Genomic DNA, 16,263 nt, shown 5'->3' with positions numbered 1-16,263 from the left:
CTGCCCATGTAATTGTAGCCCCTCTGTACAGTATGTTCTCAAATAAAATAAAATTAAATTAAAAAAAATATTTCCCCCAAATTTGGCCAGTTTTATGAGAAGCACTGCTTTAGAGAGTTCAGAGTTTTATGTTTCTATTCTTTGTAGACTTATACCCTAAAAATACATTTTAGATAATTTTTGTCAGCCCTGGGGCTTGGACTCAAAGCCTGGGCGCTGTCCCTGAGCTCTTTCACTCAAGGCCAGCATCTACCACTTTGAACCACAGCACTGCTTCCAGTTTTCTGGTGGTTAATTGGAGATACAAGGCTTATGGACTATCCTGCCTGGAATCACGATCCTGAGATTTCAGCCTCTTGAGTAGCGAGGATTACAGGCATGAGTCACAGATGCACGGCTTGTTTTAGACTTTTTAAGATGACAACTTAAGCCCTCTTCACAATCATAGGCCCTGAACCTAACAGGAACATGTTAATATAAAAATAGGTTTTTATATCCAATAATGAAACTGGTATTATTAAAAGTTTTCAGATTTGTCTGCTCTTCCATTCCTGTTGTGTATTTATTATATCATTAAGGAAAACAAGTCTCAAATTTAGCTCTAACTTAGCATGAACTTGGGAAATTTGCAGAATATATCACAACTTTCTATTCTCAGACCTAGTGAAATCAATCTCTGAAGTGAGGGCTACAGATGCTTGCTTTGTTTTCTAAGATGTATTTCCAATGTCTATAGCAAATGGATTGATTTTGTGAATTTGATTCAAAAGAGAGATTATGTAATTTGTATAGCCTTTACAAATACTTTTTACTCATTAGAATGGTGTTTGAGAGATTCAGTAACAGAAAGCATCACAAGTATAGCCGATAAAAAATGTCATGTTTAAAAGATAGTAAACCTCAATCCCAAAAGAATACATAGTATGGATTTAACTCAAATGTAATTTAAATGCATATTACTGCTTTCAAAGCTTCCTCTCTATGTCAGACATTGATCAAGAAGCACTGTATTCATAGGCTGCTTTGTTAAATGGCAACTCCTTTGTATAACAACTTCAAGATAAGAAAGACATTCAAAAAAGAATATTAGTAAAACTAGAACTGAACTGCCCAAAATTATATAAATAATTTACCATCTATTAAATATCCAATTTCCTTAAGAGAAATAGTATGACACTTAATAAAAAATCAACTATGAAAAAAACTTGGGAAATATGGGTAGTCATTATCAGTGTAATAGTTTATGCTTTAGACAATTAGGTGAGACTTTTTAAACTTTTAACTTATTCAAAGACAAGAATCTCAGGCATGCTGTAACCCAAGAGTCATGTGAAGTCAAGTGACCCATTCTCCATATGGCAGTCATTTGGAACTCTCTGCTCTGGTTAATATATTTTCCTAGTTAATCAGGCCACTTTATAGCATGAGAGATTCAGGATATATATTGTTTCTTCAATGATTGAATGAAGTCTAAGTAAATTAAAGAAAAAATTACTGGTACTAATTGATCCAGTTATTCACACTTCCCTGCAGCTGACTTTGGAATTAGTCCACTTTGGTGACTTTCATATTTTCCCAGTAGGACAATAGCAACTTGACTAAATAAGAATCAATCAAGCCTTGAAGAAATTATATCCACATCCCCTTCCTATAATTATTGTGGGAACCAGTCCAGGCTATTCTCCTAGAAGAAACAAAATAGAGTAAACTAAGTCATAGAAAAAATGTCCCTCTATGCTGCCCAGCCCTTAGAAAATGCACCTCTGGCCAGAGGTGCTTGAGAAAGACTCTGAAACAAGCTTTGCATAGGTCATCAGAAACAGCCCACCCATGAACTCATGTAATGTTAAGCCATTATGTTTCAGAAATATTATTAATAGCAGTTGTCTTCAGTGTCTGAAAAGGTATTCTGTGATTATGGAGCCTTTAGTTCTAAATCCACTATGAGAAAAAAATAGTTTTATTGGTAGGAAGACAGCTATTAAGAAAGTATTTTTCTAATAAGTTATATTTGTTCAAAGATGAGATGGGTTATAGATACTAAATTCCTTCATATTGCAATAGTTCTAGTCAAGGATAACACAAATACACTTATTAACTCAACGTTTATGTATTTCTCTTCCTTTAATGTTTCAAAACTATACGCTAGCACTTTGTGTAGTATCCTTTAGATGATATTCCTTTTCTCGCTCTAACAGATACTAGAAAAAAGAGCTAAATATTATTCTCCCTTATAATGCTCTTGGAAGAAGCTGCTAGAATTCTAAGCAAAACTTTCCTGTCTGTGGCTTACCCTGAAAAGAGAAAGATGTATGTAGACTTAAGAAAACAAATTATTTACTACTATATCATTCATTCATGTCAAAGGTCACTAGCTAGTGGTCTATCAGTAGGTTTTATTTAATTTTGAAGTGTTTTTAAAGATTATTAACTATCTTTTGTTTCTGATCACTAAAACTTCTGTTTCATATATTTATAGTACTGAGCTAAGTCCTTTAAGTATTTAAATTTGAAGCCGTGGGTAAATTCTTACTTTTTTTTTTTTTTTTTTTTTTTTTTGTCGGTTGTGAGGCTTGAACTCTGGGCCTGAACACTGTCCCTCAGCTCTTCAGCTCAAGGCAAGTACTCTACCACTTCAGCTACAGCTCTACCACTTCCGGGTTTCTGGTGGTTTATTGGAGATAAGAGTTTCACGGACTTTCCTGCTGGCTTTGAACCACGATCCTCAGATCTTAGCCTCCTAAGTAGCTAGGATTACAGGCGTGAGCCACCAGTGCCCAGCTGAATTCTTACTTTTGAAACACATTCTCCTAAAAGTTATGAGAAATATATGATGAATTTAATAGTGATTCTAACCTCAGGTATCTTGGTTATTTTTTAGGAGAACCTACTCCTTTTTTTAAGCAATTATACTAGAGGGATGGATACAGCAAAAGAAATGAACCTAAACTGGCCATGGTGGCTTATACTTATAATCCCAGTTGCTCTAGAAACAAACATCAGGAGAATCAAGATTTTGAGACCCTGTCTCAATTTAAAAAAAAAAAAAAAGCTAAGCATTGTGGCTTATGCCTGTCATCCTAACAATATGGTAAGTGTATATAAGGGACTCAAAATCTGAGTTGGCCTGAGCATTAATGCAAGACCCTATTCAAGAAATAACTAAAAGCAAAAGGGCAAGGAGCATGGTTCAGTAGTAAAGCACCTTCCTGGAAAGCTCAAATCTCTGAGCTAAAAAACCAACCAGTACAGAGAGAAAGAGAGAGAGAGAGAGACAGAGAGAGAGACAGAAACAGAGACAGAGACAGAGACAGAGAGACAGAGACAGAAAGAGGCAGACAGGCAGACAGACAGATAGAATACCAAGGGATCTCATAGTTTAAAACATTTGGATGCAGCTGAGAGCAATAGCTCATGCTTCATTCCAGTAATTCCAGACATGAAGCAGAGATTTCAGGATCACGTTCAAAGCTAGCCCAGTAAAAAAGATAGTGAGACACCCATCTCAAAAAGTTAAGCTAGTAGTGGTTGCACATGCCAGTGATATGATGGGAGACATAAGTGTAAGGAATGTGGTCTGAGACTGGCAACTGTGAAAACATGATATCCTATCTGAAAAATAACTAAAGCAAGAAAGTGCCAGAGACATGGTTCAAGTAGCAGAGGACTTTTCTAGTAAGAGTAAGGCCCTGAATTCAAACCAAAAACTTTAAATTAAATGTAGATACACTGAATGACAAAATAGTGGAGCAGGAAGTTCGTAAAAGTCTATATTCTACTTTAGTACTGTTTCTGAGACATCACCCCTGGAATGACAGAAGCATTAGAGATCTCTAACAAACAAATGGTGACGAGTTGTTACCTGTCTCTGCTTTCATTCAAATTTTGATTTCATAATATAATCTAAAGAGACTTGACCTAGTAGGAATTTCTATTCCTTCTCCAATTAGAAATCACAAAATGGCCACTTCCTCTCTGTGTGCTAAATTCACAGCCCTATTGTTTTTTGGTAACATGGTTGAAGTAGATATTAGTATATTCAAAGATAACATGATTTCCATAGTAAAAGTACACAACTTCCAAAGTCTATAAACAATTGTTTAAAAAAAAAGAAAAGTAATACTTAACCATCATAAGACACCAAAGTCTAGTCACCAAAGCACTAAAATTGGACACCATCTTGAAGTACTCCGATGGAATAGGGGCTATACTACAAAGATCAAAATTCTGCAGATGTTCTCATCTGTCCCTTCTAATGCTCTGTGACTTGCTTCACCCATTTCCAGCAGCTCAATTCAGGAAACATTGGATTTACCCCAATTAGAGCTTATGGCCAAGAGCTGTAATCAAATACATAAATAAACTAAAGCTTTCCCATGGGAACAAACTGTCAAAACTTTGCTGTGTCCAGGCACAGAACTGAAGAGATTGGCTTTATAAAAACTGAAGGCTTTTAAAAAAGTAATTCTATCTCTACAGACTCACAGGTCATCTTTTAAGCAAGTTTCCATCAGAATGACACTTTTATTCCTTTACTTTTCTCTTAACATAATGTGTAACAAGCCATCACAAATATAAAAATTATCAGATGTTATAAAAACCATTCAATAGAACATTTTGCTTGAATGATCGTAATTTTCCTCATTTCAAACATTCCAACTCTTTGAAAAGTCATTTCTAAATCATACCAATGCCCAAGATAAACACAAGGATCACCAAGCTATCTGGCTCAGAAATGAAGATGTGTGTGGCTCTGTGTAAGATACAATTTCCCAACTTATAATCTGCTCCTTAGTCCCAGCTTCATACCCAGAATTATTAAATGTAGATTTCACACTCCTTGTGGAGTTATTCTAAGATTGCCTGCATATAACTTGCCTACAAATATACTAACCTTTCAGTGTCAAGTAGTTCTTAGCATAATTAGTAATCCCTAAAGCTGATGGTGATAATGATGGCCAGAGGTTCACTAGAGAAATGTTGACTGGATCCTATAATACCAGAGAAAGTAAATTTCCACTGAAATTAAAATAAATAACAAAGGGTAGTTGATTGCCACTTAAAAATTAGAGCTATTTACATTCTTATCAGGAAAACAGGTATATTATTAACATCTATCTGATCTTGCTTTTGTGATAAACATTACCTGCTTCACATTAGAATTTGCCTGTAGGTTTGCTTTGATCTTTTCAATGTATTTTGAGTTCAGTTATCTTATTTAATTAACTAAAATAAATTAATTTGTTAATTGATTCATAAAATTATATTCATTGTGTTTGTATGTATACATAAAGTTATATAAAGTTATATTATTTAAGTAAAATAATTTATATATTTAAATAACTTACTTTATCTCTAAAAGTATTTTTAACTTTAGAAACAAGGGGAAATAGTAAATAGAATTGTGTCATTTTGTTAATTATCATTTGCATACTCATTAATCATTCCCATTTTTAAAAGTTTAAACTTAACAAAATTATCCTTGCAAATAAATTCATTTTCTTTACTTCCTTCTTTTTTCTTTTTCTTTCTTTCTTTAAATAAATTTTCAACTACTTTTATCTTATAGCCAAAAATGTGTAAAAAATGTAGAATCACATTATATTTCAGATCTGAGTCACACAGAACTTTTTTCCCTTGATGAAACTTAAGCTATATAAAAGTAAGGGAAAACTCATACATTGCTGTTAATTTTTTGTTTACTTTCTTTCAGTCTTATGACTTTGTACTAAATTGTATTTCTACCTAAAATACACATTTCTGGGGTAGGCACATATTAAAAGAAACTGAAATTTTAAAAATCTCCACATACTTAAATGTCTTTGAAACAAAAATCTAATAATGTATCAAATTCTTTAACATTCTGAAGTGACTTGAGTAGTGTATTTTTTGCTGATTGCTTAATTGTTCCAAAGTACTATAAGAAAGATTCTTGAAACCTTTATATAAATTCTCTTTATTTATTTATTTTTTTAATATTTGTATGTTGTTTATTTTTTCCACTTTGGTATTTTTTAATTTTTATTTATTGTTATTATAGAGTTGATATATAAAGGGGCTACAGTTACATGAATCAGATAGTGAGTAATGAATACAATTCTTTTTGAACCCTGTCTCCCCCTTCCCTTGTTTTCTCCCAGTTTTTCCCTCCTGCCCCCACCCAAAAGATGTGCAGTTCATTTTCCACATAGAATCTGATGAGTACCACTGTTGTATTTGTTATCTGGACCCCTTGTCTTGGAAACAACTGTACATTAGTAATGCTGGGCAGGGGTTCTACCTTACTAATCTGAGAAAATTTGAAATAGAGTTTGCAAACTCTGGCTTCACTTTGACACTGATGTTTATACACTGAGCAGAAACATGGGGATAAACAGTAATGATTATACTCCAAAGTGTTTATGATTCTAAATATACAATATCTATAATAAATATAGAACATGCCATTCTCTGTAAAGCAAAATCCCAAATCTCAAATTATGAAATCAGCATTCAGATGCAGCAATAGGCCCATATGCACAAATTGTGTCTTTTTCTAGGCTTTCTTATCCCACTCTCCTGCTTTCTGTGTTTCCATGTGAAGAGAAGATGTCTGCCAAAAACACACTCAGAATTCCACTGCTAACAGACACTTGTAAAAATAAAACTTTTGAAAACACACAAAGAGCGAAAAACAGCATGTTCTCAATGCTATGAAGATCCCAAGATGATTTTATTGGTTGTAGGCCTAACAGCCCCACATTTGGTGACACAGATCTCGACTGAACAGACCAATTCTCAAGTCTAGGGTAGATGAAGAGCTAGAGTTTGATTTTATTTATAACTTTTTTTTAGTGGTACTTTTAATGGAAAAATCACCACAAAAATAACTAAACCACTTTGGGACCCTGAAAGAAGTTCAAAAGATTGTTGCTTTCAGAGAACACTGAAAGAGATTAACCCATGAAAAATAATTTCATCTTTTTTTAAATGCATTCCTTTCACTGCCTGCTTGTAGAAAGAATGTAAAGCAGCATATGGAAAAAGATGTACATTTACTAGAACTTGAAAAAATAGGAATGGAGGTGTGGCTCAAGTGGTCTATGGATCAATTCCAATAAAACCAAACAAGAAAACTGAAACATAGGAAGAAGTAGCCAAAACTCAGACTTAAAATTCATGGTAATGAAATTTTAGATAAGGAATATTTTATAGCTGCAATTTACTTAGTAGAAACAGGTTTTTCTTGCTATTATGATCTATATTTTATTTATGATGTGGAAATATAAAAATATACTAAAAATTAGGAGTATACAATGATGTGGAAATAACATCTGCAATTATTTTACTGATGCTAAACAAAAGTGCTGAATTTAAATCTGTTAAATCATGTAGTTTTAAAATATAATTCTACTTATGCAAGTAACAAATATATAATTCTACTTATGCAAGTAACAAATGATTATAAGTATTAAAGACAAAGTTCCCATGTAATATAGAATAATAAATTTTTTAATCCTCAAGTCACATATCTATAAAAGAACGCTAATATTAAGTGTTGGTTTATATCTTTGATTTCAAGAATCACTGTAACTGTTGTTGTTTTCCTTTTTCTGGTACTCAGGGCCTAGACACTATTCCTTTGCCTTTTCACTCAAAGCTGATGCTCTCCCACATGAGCCACATCTTTTTTCTTGCTAGTTAAGAGTTAAGAGTCTTACATATTTTCCTGTCTAAGTTGGCTTTGAACTACAATCTTCAGATCTCAGTCTCTCAAACAGATAAACTTACAGGGATGAGCCATCAGTTTCTGGCTTGAGTTAGTCTTACTCTAGTTTATAAATGGTGAAAAGAAAAATTAATGTGGTTTGCTGGAAACATATTAATGTGTTTTTCTGACATTGAATTTCCTTCTTAGAAAATTATAAACCCTGACGTGTATCCCTTAAGTAAAAGGAGAATCATCATTTCTCTATACAAACCTGGGCTGTAGGAGCCTTTGCAGACAGAACCACAAAGTGTTCCCAGGAGTTATCATTTGCAAATACTGAACAACCCAATGACCCTTAAATTCTCCAGGATATTCATGAAATAAGATTATTTTAAAATCTTGTCTTGGCTACTAAAAGAACTTTGCCGTTCTTCCTTGCCTCACAGACATAGTATGAACATATATCTTAAATGTCTAAAGAAGTCTTTTTAAAAATAGATTTGATGACCTAACTATGTGGGTTGATTTGGGAACCTTTATTGAAAGAGGCCCAGACATTCTCAGAACAGGATTTAAATAATGTCAGATTCCTCCAAGTCGTGGTATTTTATCTAGCCATGGAATTTCAAGTTTCAATAAGCATCATCTACTTAAAAACTCTCAGCTTACATCTTATGATTGATGGATAGGTTTTACTTTCTTAAGTTTAGGAAAATTATACTGATGAAAAACTGAGGGTAATTCAATTTCAAAAGCTAAATTTATAAAAATATCTTGATTTCCTTTCTTTGGGTCACTTAGATGTCTGAATTAGTCGTTGCTGATATCTACCTAATAATATCATTACATTTTTATTACATATTTTGTAAAAGTTACAACATGTCTTATTAACCTATATGAACAAGATATGCTTATGAATCAAGTGGGTGGGTTGATAACCAGTGATCAAGGCCCTTAGGAAGTGGGGTATACTTCAAAAACATACTAAGCAGAAAAAACCCGAGTAGGTCTCTGACCAGAAATGTCAGCCTGAAAATGATGTATCCATGTAAAACACATGAAAACCCAGGAATAATGAAAGGGAAGGAGGAGAATGACACAAATAAATACAGTGGGACTTGTGATATGGGAAAACATGTCAAAGACAAGCTTAACCTTGGCCAGGTTGCCCCAAAACACCAGTAACTACCAGGAAACTGATGCCACCTTTGACTCAAAATCAGCCCAAAATATTCTCTTTGGAATTCTAATTATTTGAATCCCTTAAGGTACTCTTGACCTCCGATTCTCTCAATAACAATTTATACCTTTGTCCAAAACAATCACAATAATGTACATGCCAGTTGACTAATAAATGCAATTCCCACATGCAACTTTAACAGTTGGAGATCCATTCCTGCACTTCCTAGAAACAATTCCCAAGGCGAAGTATACTCTCTCTGGTAGCTACATTTTCTCTTCACATCACCAAGATCAAAAGGTGATCACTGGAATTTATCCATTCCAATTATCTGGCAAAGAATTATATATATCACATAGCATTTGTTTGTATTTTTTAAATGAAAAAGTGGTAAGGTTGCAATTCACCCAATAGTACTTAAGCATATGATATGATAGAGCAGAAGTGGGAAGATTTGGCATGTAAATCACTTGTATTATAATGAATACATTATAATTATATTACTTATATAATTATATTAAATATATAAATATAATATATATTTCTATATACATATAAATATAATATAAATCACTCGTACTGTTAAATTACCCCACTGAGAAATTGATGACAAAGTGAATCTGGCTTTATCCAATGTAATCTTGCCTTCCCATTCCGCTATGGTACATCATGGACCCCATGTATATATGTATGATAGCACTGTCATACCTTTATAAAGTTACAAGTATACTTGGGAGAAAGTAAAGATTAATTTAACAGAATTGGGAGAAGTAGGGCACAGGTGGCTCAAACCTATAATCCTAAGTATTATAGAGGCTGAGCTCTAACTCAGGATCACTGTTGAAATCCAGCCTCAAAAGGAAAGATCATGAGATTCTTCTATGATAAACCAACAAAAAGCAAGATGTGGACCTGTAGCTCAAGTGGTAGAGTGCTAGTCTTGAGAACAGAAGCTGAGGGATAGAAACTGAGTTTAAATTCCTGGGCTAGCAAAAATAAAAGAACTTTTGAGGAAATACAATGATTATACATTTTGGAGATTAACTTGGATTTTTGACTACTGATATTACTACATAATATTTACAAATATATACTTAAATAAAAATACATACTTAAAAAGTCATTTGATGATACTAAATTCATTCATCATACATTTAAAACAATTTATGTTCAAAATCATATGAGATTTATTTGTACTTGCATTGTTATAAGCATTGTAAGTGTATATTATTTCTATTAATATTATGGTAACACTCAGTACATAAATGTCATCACATTTTATGTAAATATGTTCTTCAAGGTTCACTTTTACTCTCTATGTAGCAATGACAGGTATTCCAGAAAATTCTATTATTCTGTATTTTATTCTAGATTAACAATAACAGCCCTTGACTAACATTTAGTGATGTGACACTCAGAAATACCTAGCATTGCTAGCATTATCCTAAATTACATATACATATATATATAAATATTTAGAATATTATTTTGGAGTATGAAACATATATATATATAATTAATTAACTTCTTTTTTTAAACACATCTGCTTTAAGAGGAAGACATTATTTGTGTTCACATTCCTAACTAATTTAAAATCATTACTTCCCAATTCTGAATCCTAAGGTACAGAATAAATAATGGAAGAATTCAGAATTAAGGAAGCAATGAAAAAATTGCTACTCTCTTGAACAAAAAAAGAAAAAAAGAAAAGTGACCTTTCCCCAGAAGATTCTTAGCTCAATCAGTTCTCAATCCAATTTTGCTGGCCATCGATCCCACTAGAGTCTACAATTGTTCCTTTCACCCTATTACTTCCCTAACTGCTGCTCTAATGTTACTAAACAGGCCACACAGTGCACATGTGAGCACAGAAGTTACCATGTTCAAGTTATCAGGACACATTACTTCAGTAAGATGCAATTTTTAGCATTAATACACTGCCCTTGGGGGTAATCAGTTGACAGAACCAAGCATATCATTTCCTATTTACAGGGCTCTGCCATGACCCTCAGAAACAGCCAGACATTGCATAACACTTTCCAACTTTTTCCAGTGCTATGTCACTCAAGTGTTTGAATAGTTAAGATGTTTTGAAAATATATTTTGAGGAGTTGATAAGAACTGGTGTTACAGAGTTCCAGAATAAAAACAAAATGACTCCTTCAGTATGAACCAGGTTACACTTCCAGCATACTCTAAGTGTTCTGTTGTAGTTTAGTGCCAGGGTCTGTAAATCCAGGATGAAAGAAGAAACTATTGTTGCCCACAGCCCTGGAGCCACCTGGGATGTAGCATTACTTACCTAAAGATGGGTCTCTGGAGATGCTTCTTCCTGATTGTGACATGCTCATCCATTTAAAGGTGAAAGTTTCACTTCTCCCTGGAAACCTCTCCAGAAAATCCAGGGAAAGAATAGAGAAGCTTATCCTGATTTCTCGTGTTGAAAGGAGCCCAGAAGGAAAAGAGTAGTTTCCTCTTTCTCTTTTTGGGTGCTGGGCGAAAACTTCCCTGTTCTCTGCCAGCTGAGTAGTGTGCCCATAGAGGCCACATATGACAGGCACGTCGGGGCACTCCCCCACACAGAGCAGGGTGTGCAAAAAACACCGAGAGTCGCGTTGAAACAGGCCAGAGAAATGCACAGGACCCTCACAAACAGAGCAAAACAAACAGAAACTTTCCTACCCCAAGTGTCACCCAGGTAGGAGCTCCCTAAGTTATTGCAGCCATGAGAGCACTGTTTCCACATGCTGGACAAACTCGGAAAGGATAAGTCCCTCCCTGTCTTTAAAACAGCCTGTTCTGAGGCTTCACTTTTTTTTCTTCTTCAAAATAAAAGTTGTACAGCTGGTCCTGTAGTCCCATGTGAGTACCCTCTGAAAGTTTGTCCTGTTAAAATAAGAACTGTACACAAATTAACGAAGAAAGATGGGCTCGGCTTGCACAGCTGGCTTAGCTTCAAGAGATGATAATTATTTTACAATCTTGCTTTTATTCACACTGGATGAAGTGTGGAGACAACTCATTGTTTTTGGCACTCATAACCTAATAACCTACACTTGGCTAAGGTTGAAGATGCCATTTCAACTGATAGAAATCCATGTGAAGCTAGCCAGAGCCACAGAGGTTAGCAAAACAAAAGTTGCTCAATTCTATTGGTGACATTGTACCCAGATGTCTGTACCCAAATGTACCTTTCCAACTAAGCAGAACAACTGCCAAAAGAAAAGACATACACACACTTAAAAAATAATCCTTCCAGACTGCCTGGGACCTGAAGGTTTCCTTATATGACAGAATCTGAAATTTTCCAAATAAATAAAAAGACAAGCAAAATAAAAAGCAAGCATCAAAAAGAATTTTTGAACAGCTGAAAATAAATGTCATTAAAATTGTTTTATTTAGAAGACTCAAACCTGCACTGCAGAAATTCCTGGACTAGTTAACCAGATAATATAAATCAACATTTCTCTATTTCATACCTTTTTTTGGGAACTTTCCTGACCCATTAACAATGTCCCGGGGCTCGGAAGGTGGCCCAGGGGCTCAGAAGGTGGCCCAGTGGTAGAGTGCTTGCCTTGCATGCATGAGGCCCTGGGTTCGATTCCTCAGCACCGCATAAGCAAAAAACCGGAAGTGGCACTGTGGCTCAAGTGGTAGAGCGCTAGCCTTGAGCTGAAGAGCTGAGGGACAGCGCCCAGGCCCAGAGTTCAGGCCCCACAACCGGACCCAAAAAAAAAAAAAAAAACAATGTCCCTGCTTGTTCAATAATGTCATAAAATTTCTACTCAAGAGATTTAACATCTAATAAAATAACCCATCTCAAAGCATGATTAAAATATTTTAAATAGAAAAATAACAAAATGGGAAATGAGTAATATACATTAATTTATTTGAATGATCCGTAAAAACAAGGATCAAATAACAGGGAGGAGGAAGTGACTTGTAGTCATTTGAAAATACTTCCCGAGGAACAGGACCATCAACAGGAGAGGAGATTACAAATAAATTACTAATCCACATTAGGAAATGTAATTAATCAGTTCAGGAGAGCTTTGAACTAACTGTAAAATAAATGGCTTCTTCTCCCACTTCTATGCAGAATACACTAGGCCACTATGGGAAGAGTCCTTGACCTTCTGAATCCCCGTATCCTTGCTTATAAAGTAAAGTTACAATATTCACTGGATTCTATGGCTCCATTCAAGCTATAATAGTACCACCATATTGTTTCAAATATGACTAGTTTACTTCATACAAATAAATTATTATAGCTGTCATGGTGCCTGATACTTTAACAATTATATATATATATAGATATATAGATAGATAGATAGATATAGATAGATATACATATATATAGAAATACATAAAAGAAAACTTATAAGAGCTATACTTACATAGGAACATTTAAGTTGTTTCCAGCATTATAAATAAGCATCTCATCATAAATTCATATGAGTTGAATACAGCCATTAAATATGGATACCACCTATATATCCAAGCCTACATACAGATGTATTCAATAGATACTTTTACAGCTATGTGCTTTGGCTTTTTACATTACACAGTCAGGTCTGTATGTAACAATTTTGAACAGTTTTAGAAAGAGTTTTGCATTTGCAAGAAACCTGTAGTCATGGTTTATCTATGTTACTATTAACATATATTTTCCTCCTAAGAAACAAAGCCAACAATATTTCAAATTAATTTTGGCCATTTTTCATTTCAAAATAAGGGATGACTTCTTTCATGAATATAATTGTAGAAATTCAATATAAATGTCAGGAAACACATAGCCAAGGTAGAGTTCAAATGATTATAAACCTGCAACAAAACTTTACATTCAAAAACTAATTATCAACCAAGCACTGCTAGCTCATACCTGTAAACCTAACTGCTTAGGAGAATGAAATCTGAGGATTGGGGTTCAAAGCCAGCCTTGGCAGGAAAGTTTATGAAACCTTTATCTCTAACACCAAAATACCAGTAGTAGAGGCATGGCTTAAGTGGTAGAATCCTAGCCTTGAGCTCAAAAGTTCAGGGAAAGGACCCAGGCTCTGAGCTCAGGACCACCGCGCACACACGCGCGCGCGCGCGCGCGCGCGCACACACACACACACACACACACACACACACGCTAATTATCAACTCAAGAACTTAAATCTGTTTACTTAATCATAGGAAACTCATAACTTCTTTCCATATACTAGATTTTTAATTTTTTATCATACATAATTAACAGAGACAGGATAGACTGGAATTTAAATTAATTACTATATTTAAACCCAATCTTTATAACTAATGAACAATGGGAAGATTCACCTTAAATATTAACAAAGAAAATACATAATTTTTAATGCATTTATTTACTTTTCTTCTTTTGTCAGTTCCAGGGCTTGAACTTAGGGTCTAGACAATATACATGAGATTGTTGTATTCCAGACAGTGCTCTACTTTGAGTCTTAGTACCATTTCTAGCTTTTTGGTAGTTAGTTGGAGATAAGAGTCTCACAGACTTTCCTGTCCAGGCTGGCTTTGCACCCTAATCCTCAGATCTCAGCCTCCTGAGTAGCTGGATTACAGTCATGAGTCACCCATGTCTGGCTTTACTTAATATCATTTACTTTGATGTTGGAAAAAAATCTTTTAGAAACTTATTGAACTTTAATATTAAATAAGATGAAAACGGCTCACTATTGTTGTTTAAGTTACAAAAGTATATTTTACATTAATGCAACAGTACCATGCAAGACTAAGATTCATGGGATAAATATCCATGACCATAAATAGCTAAATGTAATTTATTATGAGTAGTTTATTTTCCTAGTAGCAAGGACTGGAAAAAGTTTATATCTTTCCTGATATGGTAAAATAAATAAAGTTCAACTTTGTCTAAAACATTCATACACACACGCAAATGCGTTCTCACAAGCACCCTACTCACTCATTGTTAAAGTCAGTCATAACAGATGCTCAACAAATATATGTTAATTTGTTGACACAATTGAACACATCAATATAGCCATCTTAAGTGGCTCATCTTGTGTGATGAAATATGTGGTTCAATTCACATAACTTTTTCCAATACTAACAGCAGCAGCATGTTTTCTCTTAGTTGTCATGGAAACTGGTTAGCGTTTCTTTTCTTGTTTTCTTCATTGTTAAAGCTTGCTTTCTGGCTCTGTTGTGTAAAAGTGACAAAGCAGCAGTGATAGGAAGATCATTTGATATTATGCCACGTAAGCAATATGAAGTGATTATATCTATAAGTTATTACTTTAATCTCCTAAGTCTAGCCAAGTGTCAGTCAGTATGCTGTTTTGGTTTAGGTACAATTTAACTAAATACAACATCACAGTTACATATTTAAGAGTTCTAAATGAAGTTGAGGAAGGAAAAAAGAAATTTAAGAAAGAATTGAATATCATATCGTATATCAATGTGTCAATACAATATTAATTTTTAACTGCTTTTTCACTCTTCCCTCCACAAATTCCACCAAGATTAAAGTTAGCCATGTGTGTAATTAGATTCTCACTTACACATGAATTCTACAACAGCCATTCCCTAGTTTTCGTTTTGTCATTCATGAAAGATAAAATGTACAGGTGATATACAGAAAAGTGTCTAAAATTTTAAAAAGTAAGACATGCATTAAATGCCCACTGCTATAACTTTCACTTGTCCAGGCTATAAATATCACACCAGTAAAGTTCAACAGCATTCTGCCAATTATATCATGAGATAAATGGAAAGTATGAATTATTCCTGTTGCACTGGCAATAACACAGCAGAGCAGAGCAGAACATAGCTTTCATCATTGGAAGAGCAGTGCAAGTTACATCCTTTGAGAGAACTGAAGTCTGATTTACCCTTTCTGGGTCATTCCCAGATTTACCACTTTGTTCATTTATTTTAATTATTTTTTTCATACATACTTTCATACATACTTTCTGTCTCCCACTTTGCAGCATGCCATATAAGAAGCACTCTGTGTCTGAGGTCGCTTGAATTCTGGGGGAGTTTATTTAACGTTCTATAAGAAAGATCCAAAGAAACTAACTAAGAAGTATATATTCCTCCAACTTCCATTCTACTTAAATATCTTAATATTGACCATATATGCCCAATACTCTTAAGTGTCATCCCAAGAAATCCATCAAGTTGGACTAAATAAACTGAATAGTCATTGGTGAACAATGAATATTTCCTACCAAGATCTGAGGTAGACTAATGAACATTAGTTCATTAGTTTAATTAGGCTAATGAGTTCATTAGTTCATTAGACTAATGAACTAATGTTCATGTATATGCAAGATGGTACCTGGTAAGAATATGGTACTGAGATTTGAACTCAAGGTCTTGTGCTTGCTAAGGAATGTTCTTGAACACT

At 34.2% G+C, this 16,263-nt stretch overlaps 1 protein-coding gene across 6 annotated transcripts in view; it reads right to left on the bottom strand.

The window, feature by feature from the left end:
• Pde1a (phosphodiesterase 1A) overlaps positions 1-16,263 on the bottom strand; it is a 362,766-nt gene that overhangs the window by 213,581 nt on the left and 132,922 nt on the right. The window contains exon 1 of one of the 6 annotated variants that reach the window (XM_070019661.1): positions 11,173-11,635. The exons of the other annotated variants lie outside the window; for them this stretch is intronic. Within the exon in view, the coding sequence (XP_069875762.1) occupies positions 11,173-11,225 (53 nt within the window). The 5' untranslated portion in view covers positions 11,226-11,635. Of the gene's footprint in view, positions 1-11,172; positions 11,636-16,263 lie in introns of those variants that run through there. 6 annotated transcript variants of the gene reach the window in all.

The sequence above is a fragment of the Dipodomys merriami genome, unplaced genomic scaffold (genome assembly GCF_024711535.1).
Source record: "Dipodomys merriami isolate MVZ:Mamm:240054 unplaced genomic scaffold, mDipMer1.0.p SCAF_1, whole genome shotgun sequence".
NCBI lineage: Eukaryota > Metazoa > Chordata > Mammalia > Rodentia > Heteromyidae > Dipodomys > Dipodomys merriami.
This window is presented reverse-complemented; position numbering and strand designations above follow the sequence as displayed.